This window comes from Squalius cephalus (assembly GCF_949319135.1).
Source record: "Squalius cephalus genome assembly, chromosome: 6".
Taxonomy (NCBI): Eukaryota; Metazoa; Chordata; class Actinopteri; order Cypriniformes; family Leuciscidae; genus Squalius; species Squalius cephalus.
This window is the reverse complement of record NC_137127.1, coordinates 3,973,902-3,989,409: the sequence shown is the minus strand read 5'-3', so window position 1 is coordinate 3,989,409 and position 15,508 is coordinate 3,973,902. Positions and strand designations below refer to the sequence as shown.

The 15,508-nt window shown below is 40.3% G+C and overlaps 3 protein-coding genes across 5 annotated transcripts in view; 1 reads left to right on the top strand and 2 right to left on the bottom strand.

Moving 5' to 3' along the window:
- garre1 (granule associated Rac and RHOG effector 1) overlaps positions 1–7,052 on the top strand; it is a 40,649-nt gene extending 33,597 nt beyond the window's left edge. For both annotated transcript variants that reach the window (XM_079874607.1, XM_079874606.1), the window contains exons 10-14: positions 378–1,351; positions 2,180–2,345; positions 3,161–3,298; positions 3,394–3,472; positions 5,026–7,052. In XM_079874607.1, coding sequence (XP_079730733.1) covers positions 378–1,351; positions 2,180–2,345; positions 3,161–3,298; positions 3,394–3,472; positions 5,026–5,367 — 1,699 coding nt within the window. In that variant the 3' untranslated portion in view covers positions 5,368–7,052. The remainder of the gene's footprint in view (positions 1–377; positions 1,352–2,179; positions 2,346–3,160; positions 3,299–3,393; positions 3,473–5,025) is intronic.
- dnaaf4 (dynein axonemal assembly factor 4) overlaps positions 1–15,508 on the bottom strand; it is a 503,354-nt gene that overhangs the window by 225,004 nt on the left and 262,842 nt on the right. The gene's annotated exons all lie outside the window — the stretch shown is intronic.
- On the bottom strand, positions 8,509–10,961 carry ss18l2 (ss18, like 2). 2 transcript variants are annotated; one of them, XM_079874605.1, is made up of 4 exons: positions 10,700–10,961; positions 9,170–9,246; positions 8,938–9,091; positions 8,509–8,776 (listed from the first exon to the last, which is right to left on the bottom strand). In XM_079874605.1, the coding sequence occupies exons 1-3, from the start codon at positions 10,766–10,768 to the stop codon at positions 8,980–8,982; spliced, it is 258 nt and encodes an 85-aa protein (XP_079730731.1). In that variant the 5' UTR covers positions 10,769–10,961; the 3' UTR covers positions 8,509–8,776; positions 8,938–8,979. The 2 variants fall into 2 exon arrangements, with proteins under 2 accessions (XP_079730731.1, XP_079730730.1); XM_079874604.1 differs by lacking the exon at positions 8,509–8,776 and having other exon boundaries at positions 8,792–9,091.

The following is a 15,508-nucleotide window of genomic DNA, read 5'->3' as shown; positions in this document are numbered from 1 at the left end:
AACTCAACAAATCACTCAAAATTCAACATTTTCTTTTTGTGAGTGCAAAATATACTACTAAAATTAAATATACATATGTATTTATAATATATATACTTTTCTACTAAATGTCTGCATGTATATACATTTTAGTAGACTATTTTACACGCACTCACTCTCTATCTCTCACACACACATACACGTTTTATGTGTGTACTAAAATAACTGAAATAGAAATCAAAAACTATATAGAGACACAAAAAATTATGAAAACAACAGAATAACTTCAACTAAATTGAAAACAGACAATATAACAATCATAATATTAATCTCAATGACACTAAAATAACACTGATTAGAGATGGGTTGTAATTCTCTGCTGATGTGTGTGTGTGCAGGGAACAGACTTTGCCCACCATTCAGATCCAGCTTCAACGGGACACGACTGATTACGGTGGCCCTGTTGATCTCCCCCCCGGGAACAGCACCAAATCCTCCAGCGGCCTCCCCAAAACCATCTCCAAACTCACCTCACGCTTCACCAAGAAAACCTCGTCCAACTCCAGCGCGGGCGGCAGTTACTCCATCCCAAACACCCCGTCTCGGAGCAGCACCAACTCCGATGACAAGACCGCACGCCTGCACAGCATCCTCCAGATGAGCAGCATGCCCTGCACCCCCGACCCGAGCCACACACACATCGCCAACGGTGCAGACGAGCAGGGCATGAACCTTCCCACCGACCAGGAGATGCAAGACGTCATTGACTTCCTATCAGGGTTCAACATGGGAAAATCCCAGCAGGCGTCTCCGTTGGTGAAGAGAAGGAACTCGGTTGCGTCGACAAATGCGTCCGACTTGAAACCGCCAACCTCGCAAGTGTCTCATAACGCCGTGCAGACGTTAGCGCAAACCTTACAGCAACAGACACAACAGCAGCAGCAGCAGCAGCAGCAACTTCCTTCAACACCAAAACAACAGCAAACACAAACGCAGTCGCAGTCGCAACCGACCCTGCCGTTCTACCAGCATCTCTTGCAGCCGATTGGTCAGCCTCAGCAACAGCAAGCCCCAGTTTCTCCACAGATTTCTTCCCAGCAGCCCAGAGCTCCCAGTAAGTGGCCCCAGGGTCCGTTGGGCGGCCTGTCACCGATCGGGCCCTTGACGCAGTGGCCCGCTCCGGGTCTGCCCGACCTCAGCTCTGACCTCTACAGTCTCGGGCTGGTCAGCACATACATGGACAGCGTCATGTCGGAGATGCTCGGACACAAGCCCCCGCAGGGACCGCGAAACAACACCTGGCCCAACCGAGACCAGAGCGAGCAGAGTCTGTTTGGGGTGCTGGGAGACTCCATGCCCTTTGACCCTGCAGGTGAGCAGAGATGTGTTTGTAGTGGTTGCCTGTCATTGGTTGAGCAAAACTAAGAAGTTTTAGTTTTAGTTGCATGGTAGAGAATGACTGTTCTGATCTAATTATTTATGTATACTTTTAACTTACTTTGACTAAAGAGTTTTTTAATTAAAGCTATACTGAGATAAATTCAAATGTACGATGACAAACAATGTTATATGACTTTAAGAAAAAATAACAAATCTGAATGTTTCAAATAAATAAATGCGCACACACACACACACACACACACACACATATATATATATATATATATATATATATATATATATATATATATATATATATATATATATATATATATATATATATATATATATATATATATATATATATATATATATATATACACATACACATACATATACATGCATGCATACATACATATGTATGTGTATATTCTATACACACACACATTCATTCAATCACATTTCCATAATGTGCATATTTTTATCTGCCATTTTTTAAAATAAATATTATTGTACTATTACTTATTTTTATTGCAGTCTTTTACTTTATAATTAGTTGCTCTGAAAGAATGCATCAAATTGACAGTGCAATTTTATTGTAATGAATTTAGAATTTATTTGAATGCAAATAGCATGCAATAATTGTCATATGTAATAAATTAATTGTTTTCTCATTGCGAGTGGAGTGTGTGTGTAGAGAGAGAGTGACTATGTGTGAGTGTGTGTGTGTTGGACTCCATTATGTGTTTCTGCTGTGCTGGACAGTTTAAACAAAGAGCAGGACTAACCCCACACATCTCTCTGTCTCGGTCTCGGTCAGTGGGCTCGGATCCAGAGTTTGCTCGTTATGTTGCCGGGGTCAATCAGGCCATGCAGCAGAAACGCCAGGCTCAACATGTCCGCCGTCCCAGCAACCCCCGCAGTAACTGGCCCCACCCCGAGGAGCAGCACAGGGGCTGGGCACACCCTGAATACTACAGCGAAGGGTGAGTGACACATGACCAGTCACATGGTGCTCGCCGTGAGTTATTTCAGGTGTCCTGTAGTGGAAACATTGGTGTTAATAGATTTGGATGTTGATATGTAAGGGATAATGTACATCCAGCCGGTTGTTCTCTCAGAGTAAACCCCCGGCTCGAAGCGGAGGGATCTTCATCAGCCTGAAGGGGTTTATTCTGAGATAACAACCGGCTGGATGTACATTATCCTGCTTATTACACGGCTACTTGCAACGCAAGTATATAATTAGACACGAAATGGTAGCTGAAATATTTTATTAGGTCTTTAAACGCAGAGCTTCCGCGGAGAGAGACGTTGCAGCGCAGCAAGTTCAAACTAGACGGACATTTAAGAGATACGGTATATACAGTCATAACACTTTTACACAGAATTTCGCCACATAAATAATTATGGAGATAAGAGATATTGATTTCAGATTTAACTGTTTTAAAATCGTACTTGTTTGTATCTCATAATCCAACAGTGTACAAAACAATAGTCACAAAATGGCGGCAGCTGCGTTTGTATAAAACGAGAGAGCGAGTCCATGATACTGGATGGCATAGTTAAATAACTGTACACAAAATATTGATTAGACTGAGTTTTAATATTTTATTAGCTCTCTAAATGCAAAACTTCAACAAAGAAAAAACGTTTCTAGTGCTGATGACCCGGATGAGCCTGTGTTTCTGTTCTCAGCGGTTGTTATCTGGGAATATTATACCGCTGGATGGTGCAATTTGACCAATCAGAATCAAGTATTCCACAGATCTGTGTAATAAAGATGTTTGTATTTGAGCAGGGAGGCGGTCAACAGCGGCTGGTCAGCCAATCAGGGGGATTCAGCCAGTTCGAGTGACGAGACCTCCTCGGCCAATGGGGACAGTCTGTTCTCCATGTTCTCTGGGCCGGACCTGGTGGCGGCTGTCAAACAAAGACGGTAGCAAACATTTGATTTGTTCTTCAGAAACTTTTATCGGAAATGATTCATGTGTTTGAGAGGAGTGTGTTGCTCATGTTGAGTGTGTTTTGTAGGAAACACAGCTGTGGTGAACAGGAAGTGTGTACTCTGCCCTCTCCTCCACTGCACCACACCAGTGATGACAGTAACCAGGTAGAAATCAAACACACATGTTTATTTCATAAGAATATGAGAATTTCACAGTAGGTGTTTTCACACATGCAGCCGTTGATGTAAATAGAATGTATACATTTTGTTATAGAATGTTTAAATAATTAACGTTTGGATTATAATAATTAGTTACATTTATATGTAGCGCTTTTCTGGGTACTCAAAGCGCTTTACATGGAAGGGGGAGGGGGATCTCCTCAACCACCACCAATGTGCAGCTCCACCTTGATAATGCGACGGCAGCCATATTGCGCCAGAACGCCCACCACACACCAGCTTATTGGTGGAGAGGAGACGGTGATGAAGCCAATCAGTATATGGGGATGATTAGAAGGCCATGATGGATAGAGGCCAAGGGGCAAATTTGGCCAGGATGCCAGGGTTACACCCCTACTCTTTTTCGAAGGACATCCTGGGATTTTTAATGACCACAGAGAGTCAGGACCTCGGTTTAACGTCTCATCTGAAGGACGGTGCTCTTTGACACTATACGGTCCCGATCACTACACTGGGGCACTAGGTCCCACACAGACCATAGGGTGAGCGCCCCCTGCTGGCCTCACTAACACCTCTTCCAGCAGCAACCTGGTTTTTCTCAGGAGGTCTCCCATCCAGGTACTGACCAGGCTCAGCCCTGCTTAGCTTCAGTGGGCAACCAGTCTTGGGCTACAGGGTGATATGGCTGCTGACAAATAATGGAGTGGAGTTTTTTGCACGAGTGCACATTTTTTCCCCCAAATTAGTAGTAATATGCTATATTTTTGACTTAGCCAGATACACATAATTTCTGACAAATGATGTCACGTCAAATTCAGCGTGGCGTAACATGCAGGATGCCAGGAAGTTTCTGGAAGTTCACAGAAAGGACTCTTAAGATATTAAATCATAACAGTTAGTTACATTTCTGAGAAACTTTTAAACTAAAAACTTTAAAATGCAGATGCAAGTGCTGGGCAATGATTAATCGCTATTAATCACATCCAAAATAAAATTCTGTGTTTACATAATATATTGTGTGTGTACTGTACATAATTATTTTGTATATATAAATACACACACATGCATGTATATATTTAAGTAAAATGTGTTATTTATATATAAAATATTAATATTTAAAATATACATGCATGTGTGTGTATTTATATATACAAAATAATTATGCACAGTACACACATATATTATGTGAACACAAACTTTTATTTTGGATGCGATTAATCGCAATCAATCGTTTCACAGCCTATGTATACATATACATACATATACACATACACACACACACACACACACACACACACACACACACACACACACACACACACACACACACACACACACACACACACACACACACACACATATATATGCATACAAAATAATTATACACAGTACACACACATATATATATTATGTAAACACACTATTATTTTGGATGCGATTTAATCGTTCATCTTCTTGAACATGAATATTTGTCATTGGCCCTTCGGCACACTTTGATAGTTTTGCTCCATATGTGTGTTGTGCTGTTTGTGTTACAGGACAGCAAAACTAAAACATGGCCTCCTAAAGCCCCATGGCAGCACTCCTCGCACACCAACACCATGCCCAATCCCAGCTCTTCCCTCTACCAGATGACCATCCCCTCCAGCCAATGGGGCGACTCCATGCAAATGCTGCAGTCTCCGGTGTGGTCGACAGCCAATGACTGCCCTCCATCCTCCGGGATCTCTTCTGGCTTCCCGTTCACACCACAACAACAGCAACAACAACAGCAGCAACAGCAGCAGCAACAGGTTTCCCAGCACAAGATCCTGAGCAAAGGCTTCAAAACCTTCCCGCTCAAACCCGAGCATCGACCCTCATACCTACACCAGTACTGAGCTGGACCCGTGCTGGGAGAGGTCGAACCCAGGGTTTTATAATCCCAACACGGCTTCATCGTAGAAACCCAGCTGGGATTGTCCATCTTGTGGTGAAGTGTGCCGTAAACCTGGTCTAGAGTCCAACCTTGTGAACTAGAAGTGTTTTTATAGGGAAATTTGCATTTAACATAGTGGTTAATAACCTTTTTGTACACAGATGCGTGTCCCCAAACAGAAACGTAACTGCCTTCCACGCTGTCCGAACGATGCATGATTCATGTTAACAAACAGCAGCTAGTCGGACCATTTCACTGGCAGCCGCTTCGACCTCGATTCGTTCGGCTTCGAGTTTACACACGACTTTTTTCCGATATGCATGGCCAGCGTGCTCACTCACAGCGCACTATTGCAGCCGCATTACGAAGATCCGGGGTCCTGGTTCGCTAACCGGACGTCCCACATAACGATACTGTGTTAAAATAGCTGTAACTGCCAAATGTCATGTGGGATGACCCAGACCGCAGCTCTCAGCTACTGTTCCATAGCTTGTAAATGACTCGGAAAAAAAGACACAAAAAAGAACTATAAATAATTTACTTTTTATGAAGAGGCTTTGAGCAGGCTCGGCAGAAATATAATAATCATAGCAGAGGTGTAATTTGAAAGAAATACACTACTTTTTCAACGTCTGACAGATTTAAAAAGAAAAAAAGAAGAAAAAAAAGGATGTTAGCAGTAAGTAACTTTGTGCCATGTTGTTTTGAATAGCACTTGCAGATATTTTCTCTAACCAAAGTATTGTTTAGAGGGGGGAAATGGTGCTTGAACTTAAAAAAAGAAACGTTGTTTGGGAGCGTAGTAGTAGTTATATCTAGAAAGAGAGAGAGAAGAAAAAAAATCCTTTTATGAAAAACACAAACCCCTTCTGTATGGTCTTCATCCCTTCTTCATCGCGTTTGTTTTCCCATTGGCTTTCTTCAGAACGACACTAACACTTCTCATAAATATAACATTTTATTCCTTTCAAATACAATATATTTCTTGTACAAATATTGACAGTATTAATCTTATTTTTGTATTTTCTTACACATTATACCATTACTCTATAAGTTAGCATAATATAGGCTTAATAATAAAAATAAGTAAAACGTTATTTTCCCAAGATGTGAAGCACATTTTTTTTTCTTCCTTTCCTACAGAGTTTAACTGTACCTTCTTTCTACAGAGGTTACCAAATACGCCATTATAAACACTAATAAATGGTTCTGGTCGGATTGGGATGGATTTATTTCTTTGGGTTATTTTTGAGCCCAGATTCCGTTGGTTTCTGTGGTTTCGGGCTGCATCTTAAAAGCCCAGAATGTTCATTTCGTGACGTTTGCCGATGCCAATGTTGCCTGTATTTATGATATGACCATGTTTTCTGAAAACTAACATACTTACCATGTTTACAGAGAATCGTTTGCTGTATATAAATATATCTTTTTATAGTTCTGTGCTTTGCACAATCAAAACCGTAGGTTCGTTGCTTCGTCCGTGTTTTTCTCCCAAACTGTTTCGGCTTTTTTCTTCTTTTTTTTTTAAAAAGATAAAACATCTTCAATGACCTTGGACTGTAACGCTCAACATTTCTCAGCTGTGTCAAAATGGTTTACTAGTGGCTTCAAAAAAAATTAAAAGGAGTTTAAAAAAAAAAAAAAAAAGAGAAAAAAAAGAAAGAAATGATGTTGCCCTGACAGAAGATATGATGGGCGACTGCTTGGCTTATGTTGCTTATTGTTCACTAGAGCTGGCAACTGATTATTTCCAAGTGTACCAGCAATGCAAAAAATAAATATATAACATAACATCTGCTTTCATTTCGTCTTTGACTCATTTTGCATGCAAACTGAGAGCTTTCACATTTCGTATCTCCGTAACGTTTGTTAAAGCTACACTGTGTAATTTTTAAAGTTGATTCTTAGCAAAAAACACTTTGTTCTTTTTAAAAGTATATGTGCTCATTAATGTGTAATTACTTGTACCAACTAATCAAGTATTCTCGTAAGCGTAGAATCTGCCATTTAGAATACATACGACCGAGTCGCTCGAATGGCGGCAGCCATGTTGCGCATCCATCTTGAAAATACATTAGCCAAAGAGGGACATACCTGGAAATTCAAGCTTCTCCTTTCGCGTTTTTACACTCAGTGACACCGTGACGAATGTGAGGGGGAGATTACTCGCGACTGCCGGCAGATTTGAAATAATACGGCCACCGTAGGAGTTAAAACGCCCTCGGAATGCGAGAGGCTGGAAAGTAATATAAGAGCCCGTCTACGGAGAGCCGGGCCACTCCCTATTAAGTCCTATTGTACTGAATTTTGGTTGTAGTTCCACCAGAGTTCAACTGGGGGCGATCGCCCATGAGTGCAGATTCGATTGTAGGTTTTGCAAGTTATAGGTCGAAAGTTGAATGAACGAGTACTAGTGTCCTTTCGATTTCTTACAGGTTGAGTTGTTGTTGCCCATAACACGCTAGCATTCTGCTAATGAACGCTGATTGGTCAGTGAAGGACTGATTACGACCAGAGATACCGCTTGATGGCATCCGAAGCGAGACCAGAAACAGACAAAACAAAAACTCTTCTAGCACGTGTATTTCCCTGTGTCAGCTGTGTTGTGTGTTTACCTGTGTCAGCTGTGTTGTCGATGCCTGGAGAGAAAAGAAAGTGCAGAGCGCGAAAGCACCAAAGTGACTGAAGGATTGCCGTAAAGCAGTATCTCTGGTCGTACAATGGTAGTATGACGTCATTGACACTTTAAAAGACTTTTTAAAGCAAATAAGTGACTCTAAAAAATCTAACACCCAGCAATGTGTCATTTCTTTGCATTTCCTTTCGAATACAACATTCAAATTACTAGACAAAAAATTATATCCTGAGAAAAGTGGATTTTGAGGGGTATAGCGCCATAGACTTCCATTCATTCTGCACTCGCCTGTGAGCGCCCTCATATGGAACAAGAGTGGAACTGCAACCAGTTCAGAAGCCGGAAGTTTACTGAGAGTGAAACTTCTCCCCTTATTAGACATTCTCTGGTAATATTCAGTTGGTAGTCATAAACAATTTCACGGCTAGATGGGAGTAAATCCTACACAGTGTAGCTTTAATTCATGTTCTCAATTTTCTTTATTGCAGTTAAAAGTCAGAAGGCCAGTACAACAACACCAGAAGTAGTTCAATGACATGTGGATTCAAAAGGAATCTGATTTGCATTTTGTGCAGAATGGATTTAAACATGGTATTTTATTTATGGCATTTCATATATTCAATATACATAGTATTAAAGTATAAATATTATGAAATTATGTACATAAAAACAGTGTTCCCCAGCAAAGACATCTGGGATTCCTTTCAGCCAATGGGATTCTGTTTTCTTAAGGATTCTGATCAAAAAAATAATATAAATAACCAAACAACAACCAGGTGGGAAAACGTTCGCAATAATGTTTGGTACCTAAATTTGGCACATACATCACTTGTATTCACTCATATTCGAATGTACATAAACAACTGAGCTGTTGAGCAAGACAATAGTTAATTATACATTTATTATAACACGTTTACAATATTCCTGTAACCAGAACATCTAACTGACTGAGTCGTTTGCAGAAGTCTGCGTCTCCTCCGGCATGATCTCTGCGCCGGCATCAGCTATGGTTCCCAAATATACGATGTTCCGGTGCAAAATCTGCTGGTATCTGTGAAGCAGATGAAGTACATACTTCATTAAAAGCACTAAAGCATATGAAGAGAACAGACGCATGAAACACACGTACTGAACACACTCGGTGGCTCGGCCCTTCTGCAGATACTCTGTGATGCATCTCACCAGCTGATCGTTCTCATCCAGCAGCTGCAAAACAGTGGAAATCAGTTAGTAGCCTAACTTCAGGAAACACTTATAAACTTTACATATTATACACTTATAGGTCTGCACCAGAAAGGTAATTTAGTTCATGACCATTTCAAAGAATCTTTCTGAACCGTTGACTTATTGACGAACACTGAAGCGCAGATGAAGTAAAACAAAACACTGATCATGAATTACTTGGCTTATGCTACTCCTAAATACTACATCATTCGTCGGGTCAGAGGTCACTCTCCCGCCGGAACTAGACTCGCATATGGACGTTACCGGAAGCCAGTGATTATAGTTCATTATAAAGTTATAATTATGGATATTTTTCTTATGAAAATGCATGGCTTTGCTTCAGAAGGCCTCGAATGGATTACTTTTATGATGGATAGATGTGTTTTTTTGAGCTTCAATATCTCAGGTACCATTCACTCCCATTATAAAGCTGGGGAAATTCAGGAATTTTTCAAATATAACTCTAATTGTGTTCGGTTGAAATAAGAAAGTCATATACACCTAGGATGGCTTGAGAGGGTGAGTAAATTATGGGATAATTTTCATTTTTGAGTGAACAAATCTTTGAGGTTGTACGGTACCTATCTCTTTTTTATATATATAGTATGTGATTTGAGCTTAAAGATATATTTCTTTATTTTTCTTGTTTTGCATTGCAAATTTAATTTTATTCACAAGAACAAATGTCTCATCAACACTGTCTAGATTCTTTCATGTTAATTTTACCATAATGTAAAATCTCTTAAACTCAATTTAAAATAACACATTATATGATCTGCCTTACTGATTAAGGCTTTTGTTTACCTTTTTGTATTTTCCTATTTCAAATGCAGTGTTTTTTCTCAACAGCAGAAAGTCCTTGTCTAACTTAACTTGTTAATTTAATTGCAGTTTTTTAGAGAACAAAATCAAAACTAGGGGTGTTTACTTGCTTTGGAATTTTGATCAGTAAATGTTAAATCGGCAGCGTTCACACTTAATAATAGGTGCGACTCTCGAACTCTCGCGTTCACACTTAATAATAGGTGCGACTCTCGAACTCTCGCGTTCACACCGCAGCAAACAGAAATGGCGCGAATTCATCGTTTAAAATTTCTTAACGAACACATATTTAAACTTGCGTGAACGCGCACAACGGACAACTACGAGAGCAGCTCCGATGAATGAAAGAGACTGACTGGATCAACAATCTTTATTGAATTTATCAAATATCTGCATCTCCGTAAGTTACCAAAAACACACAACAACACATACGAGACTCACATAAATGACGTAACGTTAGTTGTCAGTACGGTTCCGTCACTTCCGTGAGTCCTGAAAACATAACTTATATGGCTGAGGTCGTTTATAGAAACTAAAGCGGTCGTTTCTCCCATAAATAACCGAACTCTGTGTGTGTGTACGAATTAAGCACTGAGTTCAAATGTTTACTCACTCTTTGAATTGTCTCCTGGTTGATTTGCGCTTTTCCGCGCTGCCGTTTGGGAACAAAAACAACAGACATTTTCACGGGCTCGAAAACTCAAAGCACCGATGCGCCTCACACGGATATATTCAGCTCAAAGGGCTTCTGCAGATGAGAAACCGCTCCAGAAATCAATGAATATCAACATTTTATTATGTGACCAACAACAGTCTCCATCAGAGCGACTCGTTTCTTCTGTGTTGTTCGGATCTTTTAGTGACTCGGTTCATTACTGACCCCTGCGGGTCATTCTGCAGCACTGACGCTTTTTCTCTTGCAAATCACTGCAGTTCAGTCAATATGGAATAGATCGTCATCATCATACCGAGAACAAATGTAAAACAAGCTCACCAAGTTGATACAAAATACTATACATATGTATGTATTGCATAGAAATGTCGGAGGAGCTTGAGTTTGTTGCCACGAGTTATAATTTACTCGCCCTCATAATTTACTCACCCTCAGGTTGTTCCAAACCTGTATACATTTCGTTGTTCTGTTGAAAACAAAGGAAGATATTTTGAAGAAAGTTTGTTAAAAAAAATTGTGACGTACAATTACAATCCCTTCATACACCACAAAAAGTCCAAATAGACCTTCTGGGGGAGAGGGGAACAAAAGCACAGAAGTGCCAAGTGCCCTAAAACAATACAATTTGAAGATAAAACTATGCACCACAGGTATACAAATATATATATACACAAATGTATTTTTGGTTTAGTTTGACTACACTTAAAATCAATTTAAGTGTTAGTTAATCAGTGCATTTATATTAGTGTACTTAAGCACCACAGTTGGCAAAATGTACTTATAACTAGTAGCATACATTAGTAATATATTTTTAAGTCAATTTAATTTAAATTACTATATAAAAGTCTAGATTGAACTAATTTTTAAAGCATTCAAAGCACACTTTTAAGAAATACAGTGATAAAACTCCTCTGTATATGTTTGCGGTAGTATAGGGCCTACTTTATTTCAATGCACTACAAATCAATTTAAGTATTAGTGGTATTTTTAGTATACTTTTTCAAGTGCACTGAAGTACTACTGAAGTAGAAATATACTTGTGTACTACTACTAAAATACTAAGTGTATTTATAGTGTATAACTTTTACAATTTTATTTAGCACAAAAAAAATAAGAATGTAGCCTACTACAAAATGTACTTGCTTGTATTTTTTTTTTTTTTTGTGCATTCAAGTATATACTTTTTTTCTCCTGGGTTGCCGCAGAGTGTCGCTGTGGTATAAACATTATGTAGGAAGCTATTCTTTTTGTAATGTGACAACCACCATGATATGACATCACAGAGAGGTCCCAGATCGGCTGTTAATGCAGTCTGGAGACAATCACGATTTTAGATCCCGATAGTGCCACCTTCGGTGACGCAGTTTAGAGAGACTGACTCGAAAGGGAACGTCACCGGTTACCTAACGTAACCTTGGTTCCCTGAGAAGAGGGGTTCATTTGGAAACAAAGCTAGTCTATTTCTAAACGTAATGGTGCATGTCCATTAGAGCCAATAGAATCTGTCTGCAGCCTGCAAGACTTCGGGTTACGCCCACTTCGGGTTGATCACAGTTTTTTTCGACTTGAGGTGATTCTAAGCGATGTTGGGTGACATCACTTCTTGTTGATGTTCGAAGTATTGTCAAACAAAATGGAGGCTAGCTCGACCCTCCCTCCTCCTCATCCCGTCCCCTCCTCCTCCCTTCCGTGTTTCCTGAAACAGGCTTATCCGATGTAAATTTGGTCAATTCGCGGTCCTTCTCCTTTTCTCTCTTCTTTGCCATATGTTCATAGCCTGACGTCGTCATACTCAGATTCTAGTCAGAATGTGAGTCTGATACTGCTCCATAGAGATTTGATTATGGGGTGTGTCTCAACCGAACCAGGAAAAAAAAAACCTCTGCACTCAATTGGATAGACCTACAACCAATCAGAGCAACGGAGTAAATGACGCATGTTCTTCATTCATATTTTCAACCAACAAAATGTCGCGGCTCTCTGTTCCTCTTTTAAAATGAATGCGCTGTGGATATCTTCTATAACAGACGCGATGGCGGAATCTACACATGATGTTTCATAAACAAAGTTCGGGAGGAGCACGTACAAATAATCAATCCAATATCAATTTGTCATTAAACAATACCATGTCTAACGTTACCCTATCTATCAGCATGAGGAAGCATATTCACTCTGCAAACCTACCTAACACTCCTTGACAGTTTTTCAGCATCCCTCCACCACCCCGAATCCTCACTCTTGTCTTGTTCTCTCACAACCAGGAATACGGGGGGGGGGGAGTATGGCTACCGAGCCCACAGCCCTCGGACAGCACGTCATATACGCATTTATTCTATCGACTTATTTGTGTGAAATCTTATATACGCATTTATTCTATCTGACTTATGTGTAAATGTGAACTCGTGAAATCTCAATTCTCCAGCAGCAGTCGTCTTTGTTGTAAACTAATTCAAATCAAGCGCTCTTTGGTGACGTGGACGATTACGTTGCGTTGCTCATCTGTCCATCATCGTATAAAGCCCGCCCTGACAATTTGATTGGTCCGAACAATTTTTGTTCGGGCATAATAGCTCCTCAACGGAGCGAGTCCAGACCGAACTTCCCGACCAAAAAATGTTGTGGGCGGGGTTCGGGCTGGCACCCAGGCTAATATGTTCATAGAAACGTCCAAAATTCAAGAGAATAAAATTGTAACGTTAGTTGTTGTCTAGGACATCTCTCCTCTAGCTAACTTCCCTCTTCATGCTTCTCTCTCCTCCACTCCCCACACTTCATGTGCACACAGACCAGTCGGTGTATGACATCAAAGTAAAGTACTGCGAGTACTCGCTCTCGCCCGATGTGAAAGGCAACACAATGAGGGTTTATGCAAACCCAATCTAATATGTTCTGGGACTAATATTGTCTGTTCTGGGCTACTGCGGCAGCATTACATCCAATAGAAATCAGATCTCAGAAAGTGCCCCCAGCCACATAAAAATAGTAGAATCTACTCCTTGTAGTTTTCCCCTCTGTCCCTATAGAGTGTTTGCTCCTACGTCACGGTTTGGTCAGTTACTCGGATGCGCGGCCATATTGGAGATACTCGGAAGTAAACAACAGCATGGATTGCACTGTTAATGTACTAGTGAACTGAACACATTGTTACACTAATTTATGATGTCTAAACGGAAAAAAACATGTGGAAGCTGCTAAATCATATAGAGAAGGACTTAGCAGGAGCAGGAAAGAGCGTGCAATTTTAACAAACTAAAGTTAATATGTGGTAAAGATCCGAACAAGCTAGTTTCTTAGTCGTGGACTGACGACACAACAATTCTTCCTTCTATTTCCTGACATAGGCTATGTTCAGATTGTCAGATTGTTCATATCTGATTGAAATCTGATCAGAATTAGCCAATGTGAACAGCAAAAAAAATCACATGAAATCCGTTTCAAGCTACATATCCTTATCCTTATCCATATGTGGTTTGAAATCCTATTCAAATCACATATCAGGGAATCCGCTTCATTCTGAACGCTCTGATCGGATTTCGCGTGGTTTATATGACTTTCTCACGCCAGGTAAAATGTAAATGTCAGACGCTTTTTATAGGAAACACGCTGAAAGTCGCTGCCGAAACAAGGCTGTGTTGTTGCAAAGTACCGAATGAGCAGAAAATTATTATTTTTGAAACATATTTAGAAACCGGTGGAGAAGAGCGTGGAAAAAAAGCTGTGCATACCAGCCTCCTACAGTTCTGCTGCAGGCTCAAGACGCAGTAGTCCAGCGCGGCGGCTACACATTTGCATGTTGTAAAATTTAAACAAGACAACATCTCTATTGCAAATGCAAACCCCTCCATCAACGCAACGTCATTGCCATAGAAACCAATGCAGATATTCCGGAAAACGAAAGAGCTGCATGGACACGCAAATCGGTTCTGAGCAGTCGCGATACACAGTGTGGACATCATTTTATATCAGATTCCAATCGGATATGGACTGACAATGTGAACGTAGCCATAGTGAACTACTTTACGTCCACATTTTAGCCATAGTCAACACTTCATTTACACATGTGGTTGATTAGCTGATGCTGTGCCTCTCTCAACCACAGATGCCTTCTTTCATCAGTTTTTTGCACTCTTCTCTTTAACTTTTGGCAGTCTATAGAACTCCAAATGTTTTTTCCTGGTGTGACCAATTAGTACAGAACTAAACACAACCATTTTTCAGCAGCAATAATCAGCCAAATTTGCGAGTCCGTTCAGTTCAGTGGCATTGTTTACGTTCAGTGCCGCCAATATGGCCGACTTCCGGATTGATGACGCGTTGTGAAAACCCTCTATATGGGGGGGCTGCAGACCCAGTAGCACCTCAATGCAGTACACAAGATCCAGGGGGCGGAGTTGGATCTTATATAAGGAGTGGAGATTCTTTGCGTACGCCAGCTTTCACGCTCACGGTCGGATGTACTAACAGTGAAATTAACGCGAGAATGTGCGTTCCTCCACTCCAATTTCATGTCTGGTGTACTGTCTGGGTGTACGTACATTTCTCATTGTTTTTGTCCGTTGGCGACTCTTACAGGCAATGAAGTGAAGTTGCAAACATTACACAACGAATTGTTCTACAAGTCTATCGTACCACCAACCGAGGGAAGCATTGCTATTAATTTGCAATTTATAAAATAATTGACATATATTGTCACACAAGCCTTATGGGAATATTCTATCAATTATGCAATTAAGTAAGAATATATAAAAG